The following is a 15,500-nucleotide window of genomic DNA, read 5'->3' as shown; positions in this document are numbered from 1 at the left end:
CCCTCCTCCCCCCCTCCCTCCCTCCTCCCCCCCCTCCCTCCCTCCTCCCCCCCTCCCTCCCTCCCTCCTCCCCCCCTCCCTCCCTCCCTCCCTCCTCCCCCCTCCCTCCCTCCCTCCTCCCCTCCCTCCCTCCCTCCTCCCCTCCCTCCCTCCTCCCCCCCTCCCTCCTCCCCCCCTCCCTCCCTCCTCCCCCTCCCTCCCTCCTCCCCCCCTCCCTCCCTCCCTCCTCCCCCCCTCCCTCCCTCCCTCCCCCCCTCCCTCCCTCCCTCCTCCCCCCCTCCCTCCCTCCCTCCTCCCCCCCTCCCTCCCTCCTCCCCCCTCCCTCCCTCCTCCCCCCCTCCCTCCCTCCTCCCCCCCTCCCTCCCTCCCTCCTCCCCCCCTCCCTCCCTCCCTCCTCCCCCCTCCCTCCCTCCCTCCCTCCTCCCCCACTCCCTCCCTCCCTCCTCCCCCACTCCCTCCCTCCCTCCTCCCCCCCTCCCTCCCTCCCTCCTCCTCCCTCCCTCCTCCCTCCCTCCTCCCTCCCTCCTCCCTCCCTCCCTCCTCCCTCCCTCCTCCCTCCCTCCTCCCCCCCTCCCTCCCTCCTCCCCCCCTCCCTCCCTCCTCCCCCCCTCCCTCCCTCCTCCCCCCCTCCCTCCCTCCTCCCCCCCTCCCTCCCTCCTCCCCCCCTCCCTCCCTCCTCCCCCCTCCCTCCCTCCTCCCCCCCTCCCTCCTCCCCCCTCCCTCCCTCCTCCCCCCCTCCCTCCCTCCTCCCCCCTCCCTCCCTCCTCCCCCCCTCCCTCCCTCCTCCCCCCTCCCTCCTTCCCCCCTCCCTCCCTCCTCCCCCCTCCCTCCCTCCTCCCCCCTCCCTCCTTCCCCCCTCCCTCCCTCCTCCCCCCTCCCTCCCTCCTCCCCCCTCCCTCCCTCCTCCCCCCTCCCTCCCTCCTCCCCCCCTCCCTCCCTCCTCCCCCCTCCCTCCCTCCTCCCCCCTCCCTCCCTCCTCCCCCCCTCCCTCCCTCCTCCCCCCCTCCCTCCCTCCTCCCCCCCTCCCTCCCTCCTCCCCCCTCCCTCCCTCCTCCCCCCCTCCCTCCCTCCTCCCCCCTCCCTCCCTCCTCCCCCCCTCCCTCCCTCCTCCCCCCCCTCCCTCCCTCTCCCCCCCTCCCTCCCTCCTCCCTCCTCCCTCCCCCATCCTCCACTCCCAGGAAATTAGTAAAATCAGGAGTGACGCGCCCCAGTGTGGAAATAACCAGGTCGTGCTTCCCAGGGGAAAAATGGGAATTGGTTCTGGTGGTTGGGGCGGGAGCAGGGAGATTTTTATGAATGATGTGGAGTGGCCCCCGGCAAGAAGCTCCTTACTGAGTGGGTTTTGACTCCAGTGATTGACACGTTTGTGCAAAACCCCTTCATCGACCAGGCGGTGAATTCCACTTTTTTTCTGAATGTTTGTCTGAGAGTTTGTGCCGACAATGTGGAGTCATAGAAATCATAGAAACCCTACAGTGCAGAAAGAGGCCATTCGGCCCATCGAGTCTGCACCGACCACAATCCCACCCAGGCCCTACCCCCATATCCCTACATATTTTACCCGTTAATCCCTCTAACCTACACATCTCAGGACACTAAGGGGCAATTTTTAACCTGGCCAATCAACCTAACCCGCACATCTTTGGACTTTGGGAGGAAACCGGAGCACCCGGAGGAAACCCACGCAGACACGAGGAGAATGTGCAAACCCCACACAGACAGTGACCCAAGCCGGGAATCGAACCCAGGTCCTGGCGCTGTGAAGCAGCAGTGCTAACCACTGTGCTACTGTGCCGCCCCTTTCAGATTTGCCCAGCTCTGCAGAACAGCATTGATTTACAATCGTTTCTCAGTAAGTCCCTTGGTTTGAGTGTTTACACATGCTGGGATCGCCCCCCCGACCTGCCTCCCCCCTCCCACCGGCCTGCCCTCCCCCCCGGCCTGCCTCCTCCCTCCCCCCGGCCTGCCTCCCCCCTCCCCCCAGCCTGCCTCCCCACTCCCCCCCGGCCTGCCTCCCCCCTCCCCCCCGGCCTGCCTCCCCCCTCCCCCCCGGCCTGCCTCCCCCCCGGCCTGCCTCCCCCCTCCCCCCAGCCTGCCTCCCCCCTCCCCCTGGCCTGCCTTCCCCCCCCCACTCCCCCCCACCTGCCTTCCCCCTGCAGCCTACCTCCCCTCGGCCCGCCTCCCCCCCCCCCCCCCCCGGCCCGCCTCCCTCCGGCCTGCCTCCCCCGTCCCCCCGGCCTGCCTCCCCCGTCCCCCCGGCCTGCCTCCCCCCTCCCCCCGGCCTGCCTCCCCCCCCCTCCCACCGGCCTGCCTCCCCCCTCCCCCCCTCCCACCGGCCTGCCTCCCCGCCGGCCTGCCTCCCCCCTTCCCCCCGCAGCCTGCCTTCCCCCTACCCCCCGCAGCCTGCCTCCCTCCCCCCTCCCCCCGGCCTGCCTCCCCCCGCCCTGCCTCCCCACTCTTGGTTTGGGTGTTTGCACACACTGGGATCCAAGTGCTGTTCTGGGCAAAGGTGGTACAGAGCCCTTTGCCCTGAGAGGATGCTGCCACCTGTTGGTTGCTGCTGATGTTGCAGAGGTGCCTCGGAGAGATGATCAGAGAGCAGAGAAGGAACCAATTTGCATCGTGCTCGCCCTTTGGGACTAATTGGACAACTTGTTCAAAGATGAGCTCAAGGGCTCCCAGTCCCACTTTCTGGAGCCCTGCAAATTCTTTCCCCTTCCAAGTATTTATCTATTTTCTTTTTGAAAGTTGCTGTCTACATGTCTCCGTTTATCTCCTGCTGAAACCCCCATGCGTGACTGTGTTGGTTCTGAACATTATTCCAATGCGCTCCTGGCTGGACCCTCAATAAAGTTCTGATCGTTCAAAATTCACCAGTTCACTCTGCCTCCCCCCCGCACCCCCAACCAGCCTGCACACCTCCCCGCCCCCGCCACCCCGCGCCCCACCAGCCTTTATGTCTTGAATTTAAAATCCTTGTTCCTGTTTTCAAATTTCTCCATGGCACAATGATTAGCCGTCCGGCCGCACAGCGCCAGGGACCCGGGTCTGTGTGGAGTTTGCACGTTCTCCCTGGTCTGCGTGGGTTTCCTCCGGGGGCTCCGGTTTCCTCCCACATTCCAAAGATGTACAGGTTAGGTGGATTGGCCGTGGTAAATATGTAGGCTTACGGGGGATAGGTCGGGGAGAGAGCCTGGGGAAGATTCTCTGTCAGAGGGTCGGTGCAGTCGCGAAGGGCCGAATGGCCTCTTTTGCACTGTAGGGATCAACCTTTTATTCCAGCAGAGAAAGGAACAGGCTTTTGCAGGAAAGGAGTTGGAGTTTGGCTGTTTTGGTTGAAGTTAGGAGAGTTTTGCAGAGTTCTGAAAGCTCTGTATCTCTCTAAAAACTCCAAGACTGTGTACACTTATTGTAGCAAGTAAAGGTAAAGTCACCAAAGTCCAAGATAACCAAAGGATGCTCTCACTTTTGTGAGGGAGGGCTGATTGTGGTGATTTAACCTGAGGGTAACCATACCTCAGACGAGGGAGCATTCTTGAGAAGACGGGCCTTCACATGGCAAGTATATTTGTGATTGCTAACTATATTCAACGTGAAAAGTCTCACAGCACCAGGTTGAAGTCCAACAGGTTTATTTGGAATCACGAGCCTTCGGAGCACCGCTCCTTTACCAGGCGATGAAAAGCTCGTGATTCTTACTGTGCCCACCCCAGTCCAACGCCAGCATCTCCACATCATATTCAGACTGGGTTTTAAGTCTGTAGGAAGAATGTTGCTTATTTGGAACTGGAATAGTGATAAGTTAGCAATCAGAGTTGTTTGTTTTCATATTTAAAGATTGTTCAACTGTTAAGAGTTAGGCTGCTTCATTTTGCTTTGAGTTATACTTAAACTGTGTTACGAATAAAGTTTATTTTGATAAAAGACCCCGAATTTGTGAGTGGAGTTGCTCCTGGAGCAAAGCATCCTTTCCTCACATTTATGCCCGAACAGAAAAATAGTCGAGTCTAATGTAACTTGGAGCTGTGGTTCAGGACTGTAACAGTGCCCAGAAGTGAAAGCTGCATCAGCTGAGGGTAGTGTTTTAGAAAGACCAGCTGGCCCCTGCTGATCTGGGCCTGGACTGACCCCCCTCTGAAGCAACCTTCCAGACTAAACTCACCCAATGTGGTTTTCAAATTGTGTGTTGCAGGACAGCTGGCCAAAGAGCTGAAACAAGAGGAGTGCCTGCAGTACGCGGGCTTCTGTAACCTGGCTGTGGCAAGGTAAGCACATGTCCGCAACAGGCCCTCCCATCCTCACCAGTGCTGCATCTATTGGGGGAGGGGAATGGGGGTGGGAGGGGGGACTAGGCTTGTGCCTGTTCCTGTGTGGCGCTCTGTGAGGGAGAGCTGTCTCCGCAGTGTGGCTCAGTGAGGTTTCTTTCTGCGTTGCTCCCACATTGCCATCTTGCTGATTGCGAGACCAGGGAGAGTCTGCTTGAAGCCGGCGTCCCCATGCCCTAATTGTCTTCGTGTCTCTGCCCCCTGCCCTCAGGTGTGAGCAGACGTTGTTCAATGCCCCCGGAGAGGCCCTGGCTCTGACCGACGCAGGCCGGCTCTTCCTGCAGGCCGAGAAGGAGACCCAGAAACTCCAGTGCCCAGGCTTTGAGGAACATTTGCAGGCCGCAACCAACTGCTATAGCTTCGCTATAAAGGTAAGGAAGAGAAGGTTGCATTTGTGTAGCGCCTCTGATCACCCTTTTTGCTTTTGAAGTGCCGTCGCTGTTATGTTTGAGCCTCTCCGGCAGCCAATCTGTGCACAGCAAGATCCCACCAACAGCACAGAGATACCTAACCAGGTGGTTGGTGTCAGAAATGTTGGCTGAGGGATAAATATTGGCGGGAAAGAGCTCCTCTGCCCTTTTTCAACACAATACCAGCTGCGAGAGGGGGCAGACTTTGGGATAATTCTAGTGTTGCTCCTCTGACAGTGCAGCATTCCCTCAACACGTCATTGTCAGTCCGGCTTGTGGGCTGAGCTTCCTGGAGTGGGCCTCAAACCCTTGACCTGTGTGCTGTCCACTGGACCATTGACTCCCAGATGGTCAGGAGTGGGGGGAAGAGTGTGATCCAGGGCATGGGAAGATCCCAGTATCCACATTAACTGTTGTTGCCTCATCCGTGACATTCACCACTTTGAGAAATTGGCACGGGTAATCTCTCCCTTTGTTTTCTCACGGGTTGACCCGCGGGGGTAGAGGGGTCCCTGAGCATCAGTGAATCCCGATCCCCTCGTTACTACGCGGTGAGTGTCGACTTGATGATCAGCTGTGGGGGGCATCACAGACTAATGATCAGGATGAGGAACCTTGGCAGAATCAGTCCACCTCAACCTTAGATACCGGCCGGTATCTGTAGAGTGCAGGATGGCCTCTCCTGGCCCCAGGCAGCAGTCAGTTTGATTCTGTGCTATCAGAAGAGGTCGGGCTGTTAGTGAGCCTGGCTCCCGCTGCAGGTCACATTCCCATTCATGGGGACAGACCAGGTCCGCACTGTTTAATTCCTCTCCCGGCTCCGACAGTGCTTTCCGCCATCACTGCTCCCACTCACACCATTCCCAGTTGTGAACCTCACGAGCTGGAGCAATCAGAGCCTCAAACTGGAAGCGAGGAGGTGAAATCCCCTCGGACACCACGCTGGAGTAGCACAGTGATTAGCACAGCTCCAAGTTCCAGCTTCGATTCTCAACTTGAGTCACCGTCGGTGTGGAGTTTGCACATTCTCCCCGTGTCTGCGTGGGTTTCCTCCGGGTGCTCCGGTTTCCTCCCACAGTCTGAAAGACGTGCTGGTTAGGGTGCATTGGCCGTGCTAAATTCTCCCTCAGTGTACCCGAACAGGTGCCGGAGTGTGGCGATTGGGGGATTTTCACAGTAACTTCAATGGTGTTAATGTAAGCCTACTTGTGACACTAATAAATAAACTTTAAACTGGATTCAGGCCAGTGGGCAAGGATCCAACAACAGGAGAAACGCAAAAGAAACTCATAACCTGAAGAAGCGATAGGGCCTCAGCACTAACAGCAGCAAAGCATCAGTGATAACAGCCTCTCTCTCTCTCTGCAGGTTTATATTGAACTGAACCAGCCAGTAATGGCAGCCAGTTTATGTTTAGAGCTTGGAAATGCGTTGAAGGTAAATGCTGCGCTCACTATACGGTACCATCCTGCACTCCTTCAGTGGCACAGTGGTTAGCACTGCTGCCTCACGGGTGCACCGGCTTCCTCCCACAGTCCGAAAGACGTGCTGGTTAGGGTGCATTGGCCGTGCTAAATTCTCCCTCAGTGTACCCGAACAGGCGCCGGAGTGTGGCGACTAGGGGATTTTCACAGTAACTTCATTGCAGTGTGATTGTAAGCCTACTTGTGACACTAACAAATAAACATAAAGTACTGACCCTCTGACAATGCGACACTCCCTCAGTACTGACCCTCTGACAGTGCGGTGCTCCCTCACACTGTTCCCCTGCAGTCCCCATTCCCATCCACATTGGCTGGCAATGTGGAACCTTCCCTCCCCCCCCCCCCGCCCCCCGTGACCCTGCCCATCCCTCTCCCACAGGGGCTGTGTAGTTAATGGTGACCAGTGCTCCCTGTTTGTTTCCCCCTGCAGGAGATGAATAAAGCAGCAGAAGCCTCGGTGCATTATCAGAGAGCGGCTGAGCTCCAATCCCAGGTTCCTATCGAGTGTCTCCTGTCTCTGGGCAAAGTGGCAACATGCAAAATAATAACCCGTGAGTACCCGCCCCGCTGCCCCCCTTGGCTGTCTCCCCCCCCCCGCCTCCCCTCCCTCCCCCGGGTGCTCCACCAGTTCCTACCCCTCCGTTCACCCCCACCCGCCCTCCCCCGTCTCTGAGTTGTTGCTGATGATGTTTGGGTGTGAACTGTGGTGGTTTCACCCCATTTCTCGGATATCTTGCAGGCGATTACGATGGTGCTTTAGCCGTGTTCACAGAAATGCAGCTTCTGGCTCAGGAGAAAGGCTTACAGGTGCCGGGAACCTGCTCTCCTGTCGGTGAGTGTGAGAATTACTCAGCTAAACCCGCGGACATCTGTTCACGATCTAGAGAAGTGGCTTCGAATCCCACCAGGGCAACTGGGAATTTAAATTTAAGTAAGCGGCTATGGATTAAAAATCTAATCTCAGTAAAAGTCTTGGAAAAGCAGCCGGCAAAATTAAGGACCCCACGCATTCTCTCTTCCACCTTCTTCCATCGAGAAAAAGATACAAAAATCTGAGGTCACGTACCAACCGACTCAAGAACAGCTTCTTCCCTGCTGCTGCTGTCAGACTTTGGAATGTTCCTATCAGATACTGAAACATAGAAGCATTTTGTTTCAGTTGCAATGCCCCTCCAGAAGCTGTCACCACCCTCCAGCCCCCCACTCCCCATCCGTTTAGTTTTGGTTTACATTAAAGAAAGACTATAACAGAAGCCGTGATCAAAATGAATGGAGCGGGCTCAAAGGGCCGAATGGCCTTCTGCAGAAAGATGTTTCTGATCTTTCTCTACACCGTAACTATGAATGTAACATTATATTCTGCACGCTCTCCCCTATGTACTCTATGTACGGTATGCTTTGTCTGTATAGCGTGTAAGAAACAATACTTTTCACTGTATACTACTGCACGTGACGATAATCAGTAATGGTGACCATGCAACCATCATCAATTGTTCTAAACATCTCAATCTGGTTCATGCTAGGCGGAGGCTGTATAGTGGTATTGTCACCTAACTAATAATCTAGAGACCCAGGGTAATGCTTTGGGACCCGGGTTCAAATCCCGTCACGGCAGATGGTAAATTTTGAATTCAATACAAATCTGGGATTAAGAATCTACTGATGACCGTGAAACCATTGCCGATCGTCGGAAAAACCCACTTGGTTCACTGATGTCCTTTAGGGAAGGAAATCTGCCGTCCTTACCTGGTCTGGCCTACATGTGACTCCAGAGCCACAGCAATGTGGTTGACTCTCCACTGCCCTCCAAGGGCAACTAGGGATGGGTAAGAAATGCTGGCCCAGCCAGCGACGCCCGTGTCCCACAAATGAAGGAAAAAAAATTACTCATTACTCACCACAGTGCCTTTACTGGTAGGAATGGTCACTACAGTGTGACATGTTTACATGGGTAGATACCATTGCAGGAAAGTGGACATATGGATTCACACGGGAGTGCAGGGGGGAATGTCTGCCCCGCCATCAGACTTTTTAAATCTGTAACTCAAGACTTTTATTTGCAGCAATGCTTTTGCTCTGATGTCCCAAACTCATGAATATGCTGTTCAAAATCATTAAATTAAATCTCCGTGCCTCTCTCTCAGCTTTGCGTGTGTGCGCGTGTGTGTGCGCGCGTGTGTGTGTGTGCGCGTGTGTCAGTGCCTCATGATGGAGGTGGGACACTATCCATTGCAGCTACTGTCTACAGGTTAATGTAACCCAGCCTCATGTTCACAGGTTGTAACTCTTACTTCCTGCCTTTGTAAGATGGCTCCCCACTGCAATGAGCTGTGGCTTTAGTGCAGGACAGCGAATGGTGGGAGCGTTTAATTCTCCCGCATAGCCAGAGTTGATTTCTGAGTGTTAGTGCCAGCTTTGGTTCACTCGCCAACAGTTGGCACTGAGCCGTGTCTGATTTGTTCTTTCAGGTGCCTTTATGGACGTCATTGCTCGGTGTGAGGTCTCCCGGGTCTTGCTGCTGATGCTGCTCCAGGTGAGAGTCCATAAACCAGCCCAGCGTGTGCTCCGACTGCCTCTCTGTCCGTCCCAGTCTGTGGCCAGCAGATCCAACCCTCCCTGACTATAGCTGGACCCTTGCACCCTGTGACCCTTGCACCCTGTGACCCTTGCACCCTATGACCCTTGCACCCTGTGACCCTTGCACCCCACAGCAGCAACGCTCCCTCCCTGATTGGTTGTCTCATATCACCTACTTGTCTGCCTTTCCTGTCTTCCAGATTCATAGAATCCCTACAGTGCAGAAGAGGCCATTCGGTCCATCAAGTCTGCACCGACTCGCTGACAGAGTATCTTGCCCGGGTCCTCTCCCCCACCCTATCCCCGTAACCCCACACATTTATCATGGCCAATCGACCTAACCCGCACACCTTTGGAGCGTGGGAGGAAACCGGAGCACCCGGAGGAAACCCACGTAGACACAAGGAGAATGTGCAAACTCCACACAGACAGTGACCCACGCCAGGAACCTAACCCGGGTCCCTGGCGCTGTGAGGCAGCGATGCTAACCACTGTGCCAGTTCCCAATCCCATTGTGACATGTAAACATTCCCTATAATCTCACCCTTTTCCTTTCTGGCCCCGTGAATCTGTTCCCCCCACAATATCCATCACTCCCGGTACCCATCTTCGGTTTGTAATTTGCTTTGTAACTATCACTTTGTTCCTTGTCCATTTAAATTGCTTGTTGGGATGTGGGCAACTCTGGCATTAATTGCCCATCCATAGGCACCATGTTTGATGCACTGGAGAGCATTCCTGGGAACCCATCAGAGGGCAGCTGAGTGCCAACGTATTGGCATAGGACTGGAGTCACATAGATTGAGTGAGAAAGCCCGAATTCCTTTCCTGAAGGTTGTGTTTATTAATGACAACTTCATTAACACTTTTACCTATACGGTTACCACTTTGTACCATCCCTGGTAACCCTGGGCAACATGCAGCTAAAGACACACTGTTTGCTGTTGCCTCAGAGACAGTTACTCAGGAACCAGCATAGCTGGGCCCAGAGGGCTCCTGTTCAGGGTCAGCTTCTGCTCCCTGACCCCTTACATTTGACCCCTGCTTCTGCCTTTTGCCCATTGCTCTGCAGCAGTCGCTTTGCTGTACTTGAGTTTAAAGTTTAGTTTATTTATTAGTGTCACAAGTAGGCTTACATTAACACTGCAATGAAGTTACTGTGAAAATCCCCCAGTGACCACACTCCGGTGCCTGTTCGGGTACACTGAGGGAGAATTTAGCACGGCCAATGCACCCTAACCAGCACGTCTTTTGGACTGTGGGAGGAAACCGGAGCACCAGAGGAAGCCCACGCAGACACGGGGAGAATGTGAAAACTCTACACACACTGACCCAAAGCCGGGAATCGAACCCAGGTCCCTGAGGCAGCAGTGCTAACCACCGTGCTGAACCCCTTATGAAGTGTGAATGTCTAAGTTGTTGTTAACCTGCTCGGAGCTGGAGCTGCGCAGTTTCATTTTCTCTGTCTCTCTCAGCCTCCCCCACAGAAGTTGCTGCTGGAACATGCTCAGACACTGGAGAAATATGACTGGGAATCATTTGACAGCCACAGCCAAGGTAGAGATGCCACGTCGGCCTGCCTACTCCGCGCTCTTCCCTCCTGGGCGGTTGGGCGATTGTTTCTAACGCTTTTCTCTCTTTTTTCAGTGAATTACCTTCCTGAGAATATTTTCTTGCTGCTGCAGTCGGTGGTGGTGAGTGTTAGGGTCCCTGGCGGGCGGGTGGGTGTTGGGGTCCCTGGCGGGCGGGCGGGTGTTGGGGCCCCAGGCGAGCGGGCGGGTGGTTGGGGTCCCCGGCGGGCGGGCGGGTGTTGGGGTCCCTGGCGGGCGGGTGAGTGTTGGGGTCCCTGGCGGGCGGGTGGGTGTTGGGGTCCCTGGTGGGTGGTTGGGGTCCCTGGCGAGCGGGTGGGTGTTGGGGCCCCAAGCGAGCGGGCGGGTGATTGGGGTCCCTGGTGGGCGGGCGGGTGTTGGGGCCCCAGGCGAGCGGGCGGGTGGTTGGGGTCCCTGGCGGGCGGGCGGGTGTTGGGGTCCCTGGCGGGCGGGTGAGTGTTGGGGTCCCTGGCGGGCGGGTGGGTGTTGGGGTCCCTGGCGGGTGGTTGGGGTCCCTGGCGAGCGGGCGGGTGATTGGGGTCCCTGGCGGGCGGGCGGGTGTTGGGGCCCCAGGCGAGCGGGCGGGTGGTTGGGGTCCCTGGCGGGCGGGCAGGTGTTGGAGCCCCGGGCGGGTGTTGGGGTCCCTGGCGGGCGGGCGGGTGTTGGGGTCCCTGGCGGGCGGGCGGGTGTTGGGGTCCCCGGCGGGCTTGCGGGTGTTTGGGGCCCCAGGCGGGCGGGTGGGTGGTTGGGGTTCGTGGCGGGCGGGTGGGTGTTGGGGTCCCTGGCAGGTGGTTGAGGTCCCTGGCGGGTGGGTGGGTGTTGGGGTCCCTGGCAGGTGGGTGGTTGGGGTCCCTGGCGGGTGGGTGTTGGGGTCCCTGGCGGGCGGGCGGGTGTTGGGGTCCCTGGCAGGCGGGTGTTGGGGTCCCCGGCGGGCGGGTGTTGGGGTCCCCGGCGGGCGGGTGTTGGAGTCCCTGGCGGGTGGGTGGGTGTTGGGGTCCCCGGCAGGTGCGTGTTGGTGTTCCCGGCGGGTGGGCGGGTGTTGGGGTCCTCAGCAGGCGGGCAGGCGGGTGGTGTTGGAATCCCTGGCAGGTGGGTGAGTGAGTGTTAGGGTCCCTGGCGGGCGGGCTGGTGTTGGGGTCCCTGGTGGGCGGGTGTTGGGGTCCCTGGCGGGCGAGTGGGTGTTGGGGTCCCCAGCAGGCAGGCGGGTGGGTGCTAGGGTCCCTAGCGGACGGGCGGGTGAGTGTTAGGGTCCCTGGCGGGCGGGTGTTGGGGTCCCCAGCAGGCGGGCGGGTGGGTGCTAGGGTCCCTAGCGGACGGGCGGGTGAGTATTAGGGTCCCTGGCGGGTGGGTGCTAGGGTCCCTAGCGGGCGGGTGGGTGAGTGTTAGGGTCCCTAGCGGGCGGGTGGGTGGGTGTTGGGGTCCCCGGTAGGCAGGCAGGAGTACTGGCCTGTAAACCCGTCACTGCATTTACCCATGATGGGGAGAGGCAGGTGTGGGCGTGCGTGTCGGTACAGGGTGTGTGAGTGAGTACGGGGTGGGGGTGCAGGGAGGCGGCGGGTGGGGGTAATGGCCACTCCCTGATTCTTTGCTATATTGTTTTCACAGATGGCCTGTCAGGAAAAAGATCTGGAGTCCTTAAAGGTTCTGCAGGTGGAGCTCTGGTGAGGATGGTATTGTTGGTGAAATCCTGGCCCTCTAATCCCTGCCAGCAATGCCTGAGCGAGCTTCCTCGCACTCTGACCTCGAGCAGCAGCAACCCTGTTGACCCTAATCCTGCTCTCGTGCACTCACAGGCCACAGGAAAATGATCCGAGGGTTTTGCCTCTCAGTCCCCCTTGGGGGAGGGGGGAGGGAGGTCGGTACCAGTTGAGTGGCTCACTGTGTAAACCCCACAGAGCCATAGTGCATAGAAAATAGAAGCAGGAGTAGGCCTTTCAGCCCTTTGAGTCTCCTCCATCATTCATTATGATCATGGCTGATCAGCAAATTCCATATCCTGGGGTGGCACAGTGGTTAGCACTGCTGTCTCTCAGTGCCAGGGACCCGGGTTCGATTCCCGGCCTTGGGTCATTGCCTGTGCGGAGTTTGCACATTCTCCCCATGTCTGAATGGGTTTCCTCCGGGTGCTCCGGTTTCCTCCCACAGTCTGAAAGACGTGCTGGTTAGGGTGCATTGGCCGTGCTAAATTCTCCCTCAGTGTACCCGAACAGGCACCGGAGTGTGGCGACTAGGGGATTTTCACAGTAACTTCATTGCAGTGTTCATGTAAGCCTACTTGTGACACTAATAAAATGAATAAAATCCCCCTTCCCCCATATCCATTGAGCCTTTAGCCCCAAGAGCTATATCTAATTTTTTCTTGAAATCAGACAATGTTTTGACCTCAGCTACTTTCTGTGGTAATGAATTCCGCGCATTTAGCGCTCTCTGGGTGAAGAAATTTCTCCTCACCTCAGTCCTAAACTATCCTCAAACTATGACCCCTAGTTCTGGACTCCCCCACCATTGGGAACATTCTTTCTGAATCTACTCTGTCTAACCCTGTTAGAATTTTATAAGTTTCTATGAGATCCCCTCTCACTCTCCTAAACTCAAGTGAATATAATCCTAACTGACTTAATATCTCCTCATATGACAGACCTGCCACCCCAGGAATCAGCCTGGTAAACCTTCACTGCACTCTCTCCATAGCAAGAACATCCAAAGATGTGCGGGTTAGGTCGATTGGCCATGCTAAAAAAAAAATTGCCCTTAGTGTCCTGAGGTGCGTAGGTTAGAGGGATTAGTGGGTAAATCTATCGGGATACGGGGGTAGGGTCTGGGTGGGATTGTGGTCGGTGCAGACTCGATGGGCCGAATGGCCTCTTTCTGTACTGTAGGATTTCTATGATTTCTATCCTTCCTCAGATAAGGACACCAAAACTACACACAATACTGCAGATGTGGCCTCACAGTTACAGTAAAATAAGCCTATTCCTATACTCAAATCCTCTCGCTATGAAGGCCGACATATTATTTGCTTTCTTACTGCCTGCTATACCTGTTCACTTACTTTCAGCAACTGATGCACGAAGACATCAAGGTGTTGCTTAGTATCCACCTCTCTCCATTTACACCCATTCAAATAATAATCTGCCTTCCTATTTTTGCTACTGAAATGGATAACCTCACATCTATCACGTTATACTGCATCTGACATGCCCACACACTCAGCCTGTCCAAATCACGCTGAAGCATCTCTGCATCCTCCTCACAGCTCACCCTCCCACCCAACTTTGTATCACCTGCAAATTTGGAGGTAACACATTTAGTTCCCTCATCCATATCAGTTGGGGTCCTGGCACAGATCCCTGCTGTACCCCAACTAGTCACTGCCTGCCAATCGGAAAATGATCCATTTATTCCAATTCTTTGCTTCCTGTCTGTTAACCATCTCAAAACACTACCCACAATAACTTTACATAGTAGTCTGTTATGCCAGACCTTGTTGAAAGCCTTCTGAAAGTCTAAATAAACCACATCCACCAGTTGTCCTCAGTCAACTCTACTAGTTACATCCTCAAACATTCCAATAGATTCATCAAACATGATTTCCCTTTTGTAAATCCATGCTGACTTTGTCTGATTATAACCACTGCCTTCCAAATGCCGAGTTATGAAATCCTCGATAATAGACTCTAGCAATTTCTCCAGTACTGACGTTAGGCTCACTGGTCTATAGTTCCTTGTTTTCTCTCTAACTCCCTTTTTGAATAGTGGGCTTATATTAACTACCCTCCAATCTGTAGGAACCATCCCAGCGTCCAAAGAATTTTGGAAAATAACCACTAATGGATCTACTATTTCCAGGGCCACTTCCTTAAGCACTCTGGGATGAAGATTACCAGGACCTGGAGATTTGTCCACCTTCAATCCCATCAATTTCCCCAAAACCATTTCTCTACTAATGCTGATTATCTTCAGCTCCTCACTAAAACTTGTGTTTCTCAGAACTTCTGCTATATTATTCATATCTTCCTTTGTGAAGACAAAAGCAAAGTACAAATTTAGTTCCTCAGCCTTTTCTTTGTTCCCCGTTGTGAATTCCCCCGTTTCTGACCGTTCGTTTTTGTCAAATCTGTTTCTCTTTACATGCTTATGGAAACTTTTAGTCAGTTTTTATGTTTCCTGCTAGCTTACTTTCATACTCTATTTTCCCCTTCTTAATCAAGTTGCTTTCTTTTCATCTTCAATTTCCCTTTTTTAAACCATCGGGGGAGTTGCTGCTATTTTTTGAGAGGTCTGGGACAATGTTAAAATGAGCACCAGAACATTTGGAGGTGATGTTGGGAAGCATTTTTCGCATGCGAGAGGAGTAGAAATCTGGAACTCAAACTGCAAATGAATGAACTGGAGTTTTCAAGACAGATCGATAGAATTTAATTGGATAAGGGGACTGAGGGATATGGAGCAAAAATGGATGAATAGAGTTGAGTTCAAATTGACCATGTTCTAATTGAGGGACAGTACAGACATGATGGCCCGATGGGCCTCCTGCTGTTTCTAATTTACATCAGGAATGATGCTGCAGTGTCTGAACAGGCACTTGTACATTCCTTCACAGAGTTTGTGCATTCCCGTGTCCCCCTCTGGTGCTGAATGTGACAGTGTTTCCAGGTCTAAGGAGATTTCAATATAAAATCCATTCCAGCCCTGCGACTGCCTCGCTGACTGATCCACAGTGCAGTGGGCTCAGTGTGTGACCGATGGGCTCGTAACAAAACAGACTTGCAGGCTGGCGCGTGAGGGGCTTTGCAATGCAAAGGAGCCGCTGTGTAACCTTATCTTCTCTCACTGTGTAGGCCACTGCTGACCCCGGAACAGAACCACCTGCTGCACCTGGTCCTGCAGGAGGTCCTGGCACCATCCGGCCGAGGAGTCTGAGAGTCGGCAATCCCACCAGCAGCTGTGTAACCGTGATAGAGAAATCAAGTTGTATTTATCGTGTCTGTTCACTGACATTCCCCCCCATCCCCCCACCCCCACCCCCACCCACCCCACCCCCACCCTCCACCCCCACCCCCACCCGCTCAGCAACACATTCTATTTATTAAAGATGGATGCGATGAGAATTCT

At 55.2% G+C, this 15,500-nt stretch overlaps 1 protein-coding gene across 2 annotated transcripts in view; it reads left to right on the top strand.

Annotated features, from left to right (window-relative positions):
* Positions 1-15,500, top strand: part of f8a (coagulation factor VIII associated) — a 23,363-nt gene extending 7,863 nt beyond the window's left edge. The window contains exons 2-11 of one of the 2 annotated variants that reach the window (XM_078237152.1): positions 4,152-4,265; positions 4,537-4,696; positions 6,104-6,172; positions 6,650-6,770; positions 6,959-7,051; positions 8,688-8,752; positions 10,272-10,353; positions 10,444-10,490; positions 11,991-12,046; positions 15,227-15,500. In XM_078237152.1, the coding sequence (XP_078093278.1) occupies positions 4,152-4,265; positions 4,537-4,696; positions 6,104-6,172; positions 6,650-6,770; positions 6,959-7,051; positions 8,688-8,752; positions 10,272-10,353; positions 10,444-10,490; positions 11,991-12,046; positions 15,227-15,308 (889 nt within the window). In that variant the 3' untranslated portion in view covers positions 15,309-15,500. The remainder of the gene's footprint in view (positions 1-4,151; positions 4,266-4,536; positions 4,697-6,103; positions 6,173-6,649; positions 6,771-6,958; positions 7,052-8,687; positions 8,753-10,271; positions 10,354-10,443; positions 10,491-11,990; positions 12,047-15,226) is intronic. The other variant, XM_078237154.1, reaches the window with a different exon arrangement.

The sequence above is a fragment of the Mustelus asterias genome, chromosome 21 (genome assembly GCF_964213995.1).
Source record: "Mustelus asterias chromosome 21, sMusAst1.hap1.1, whole genome shotgun sequence".
Taxonomy (NCBI): domain Eukaryota; kingdom Metazoa; phylum Chordata; class Chondrichthyes; order Carcharhiniformes; family Triakidae; genus Mustelus; species Mustelus asterias.
This window is presented reverse-complemented; position numbering and strand designations above follow the sequence as displayed.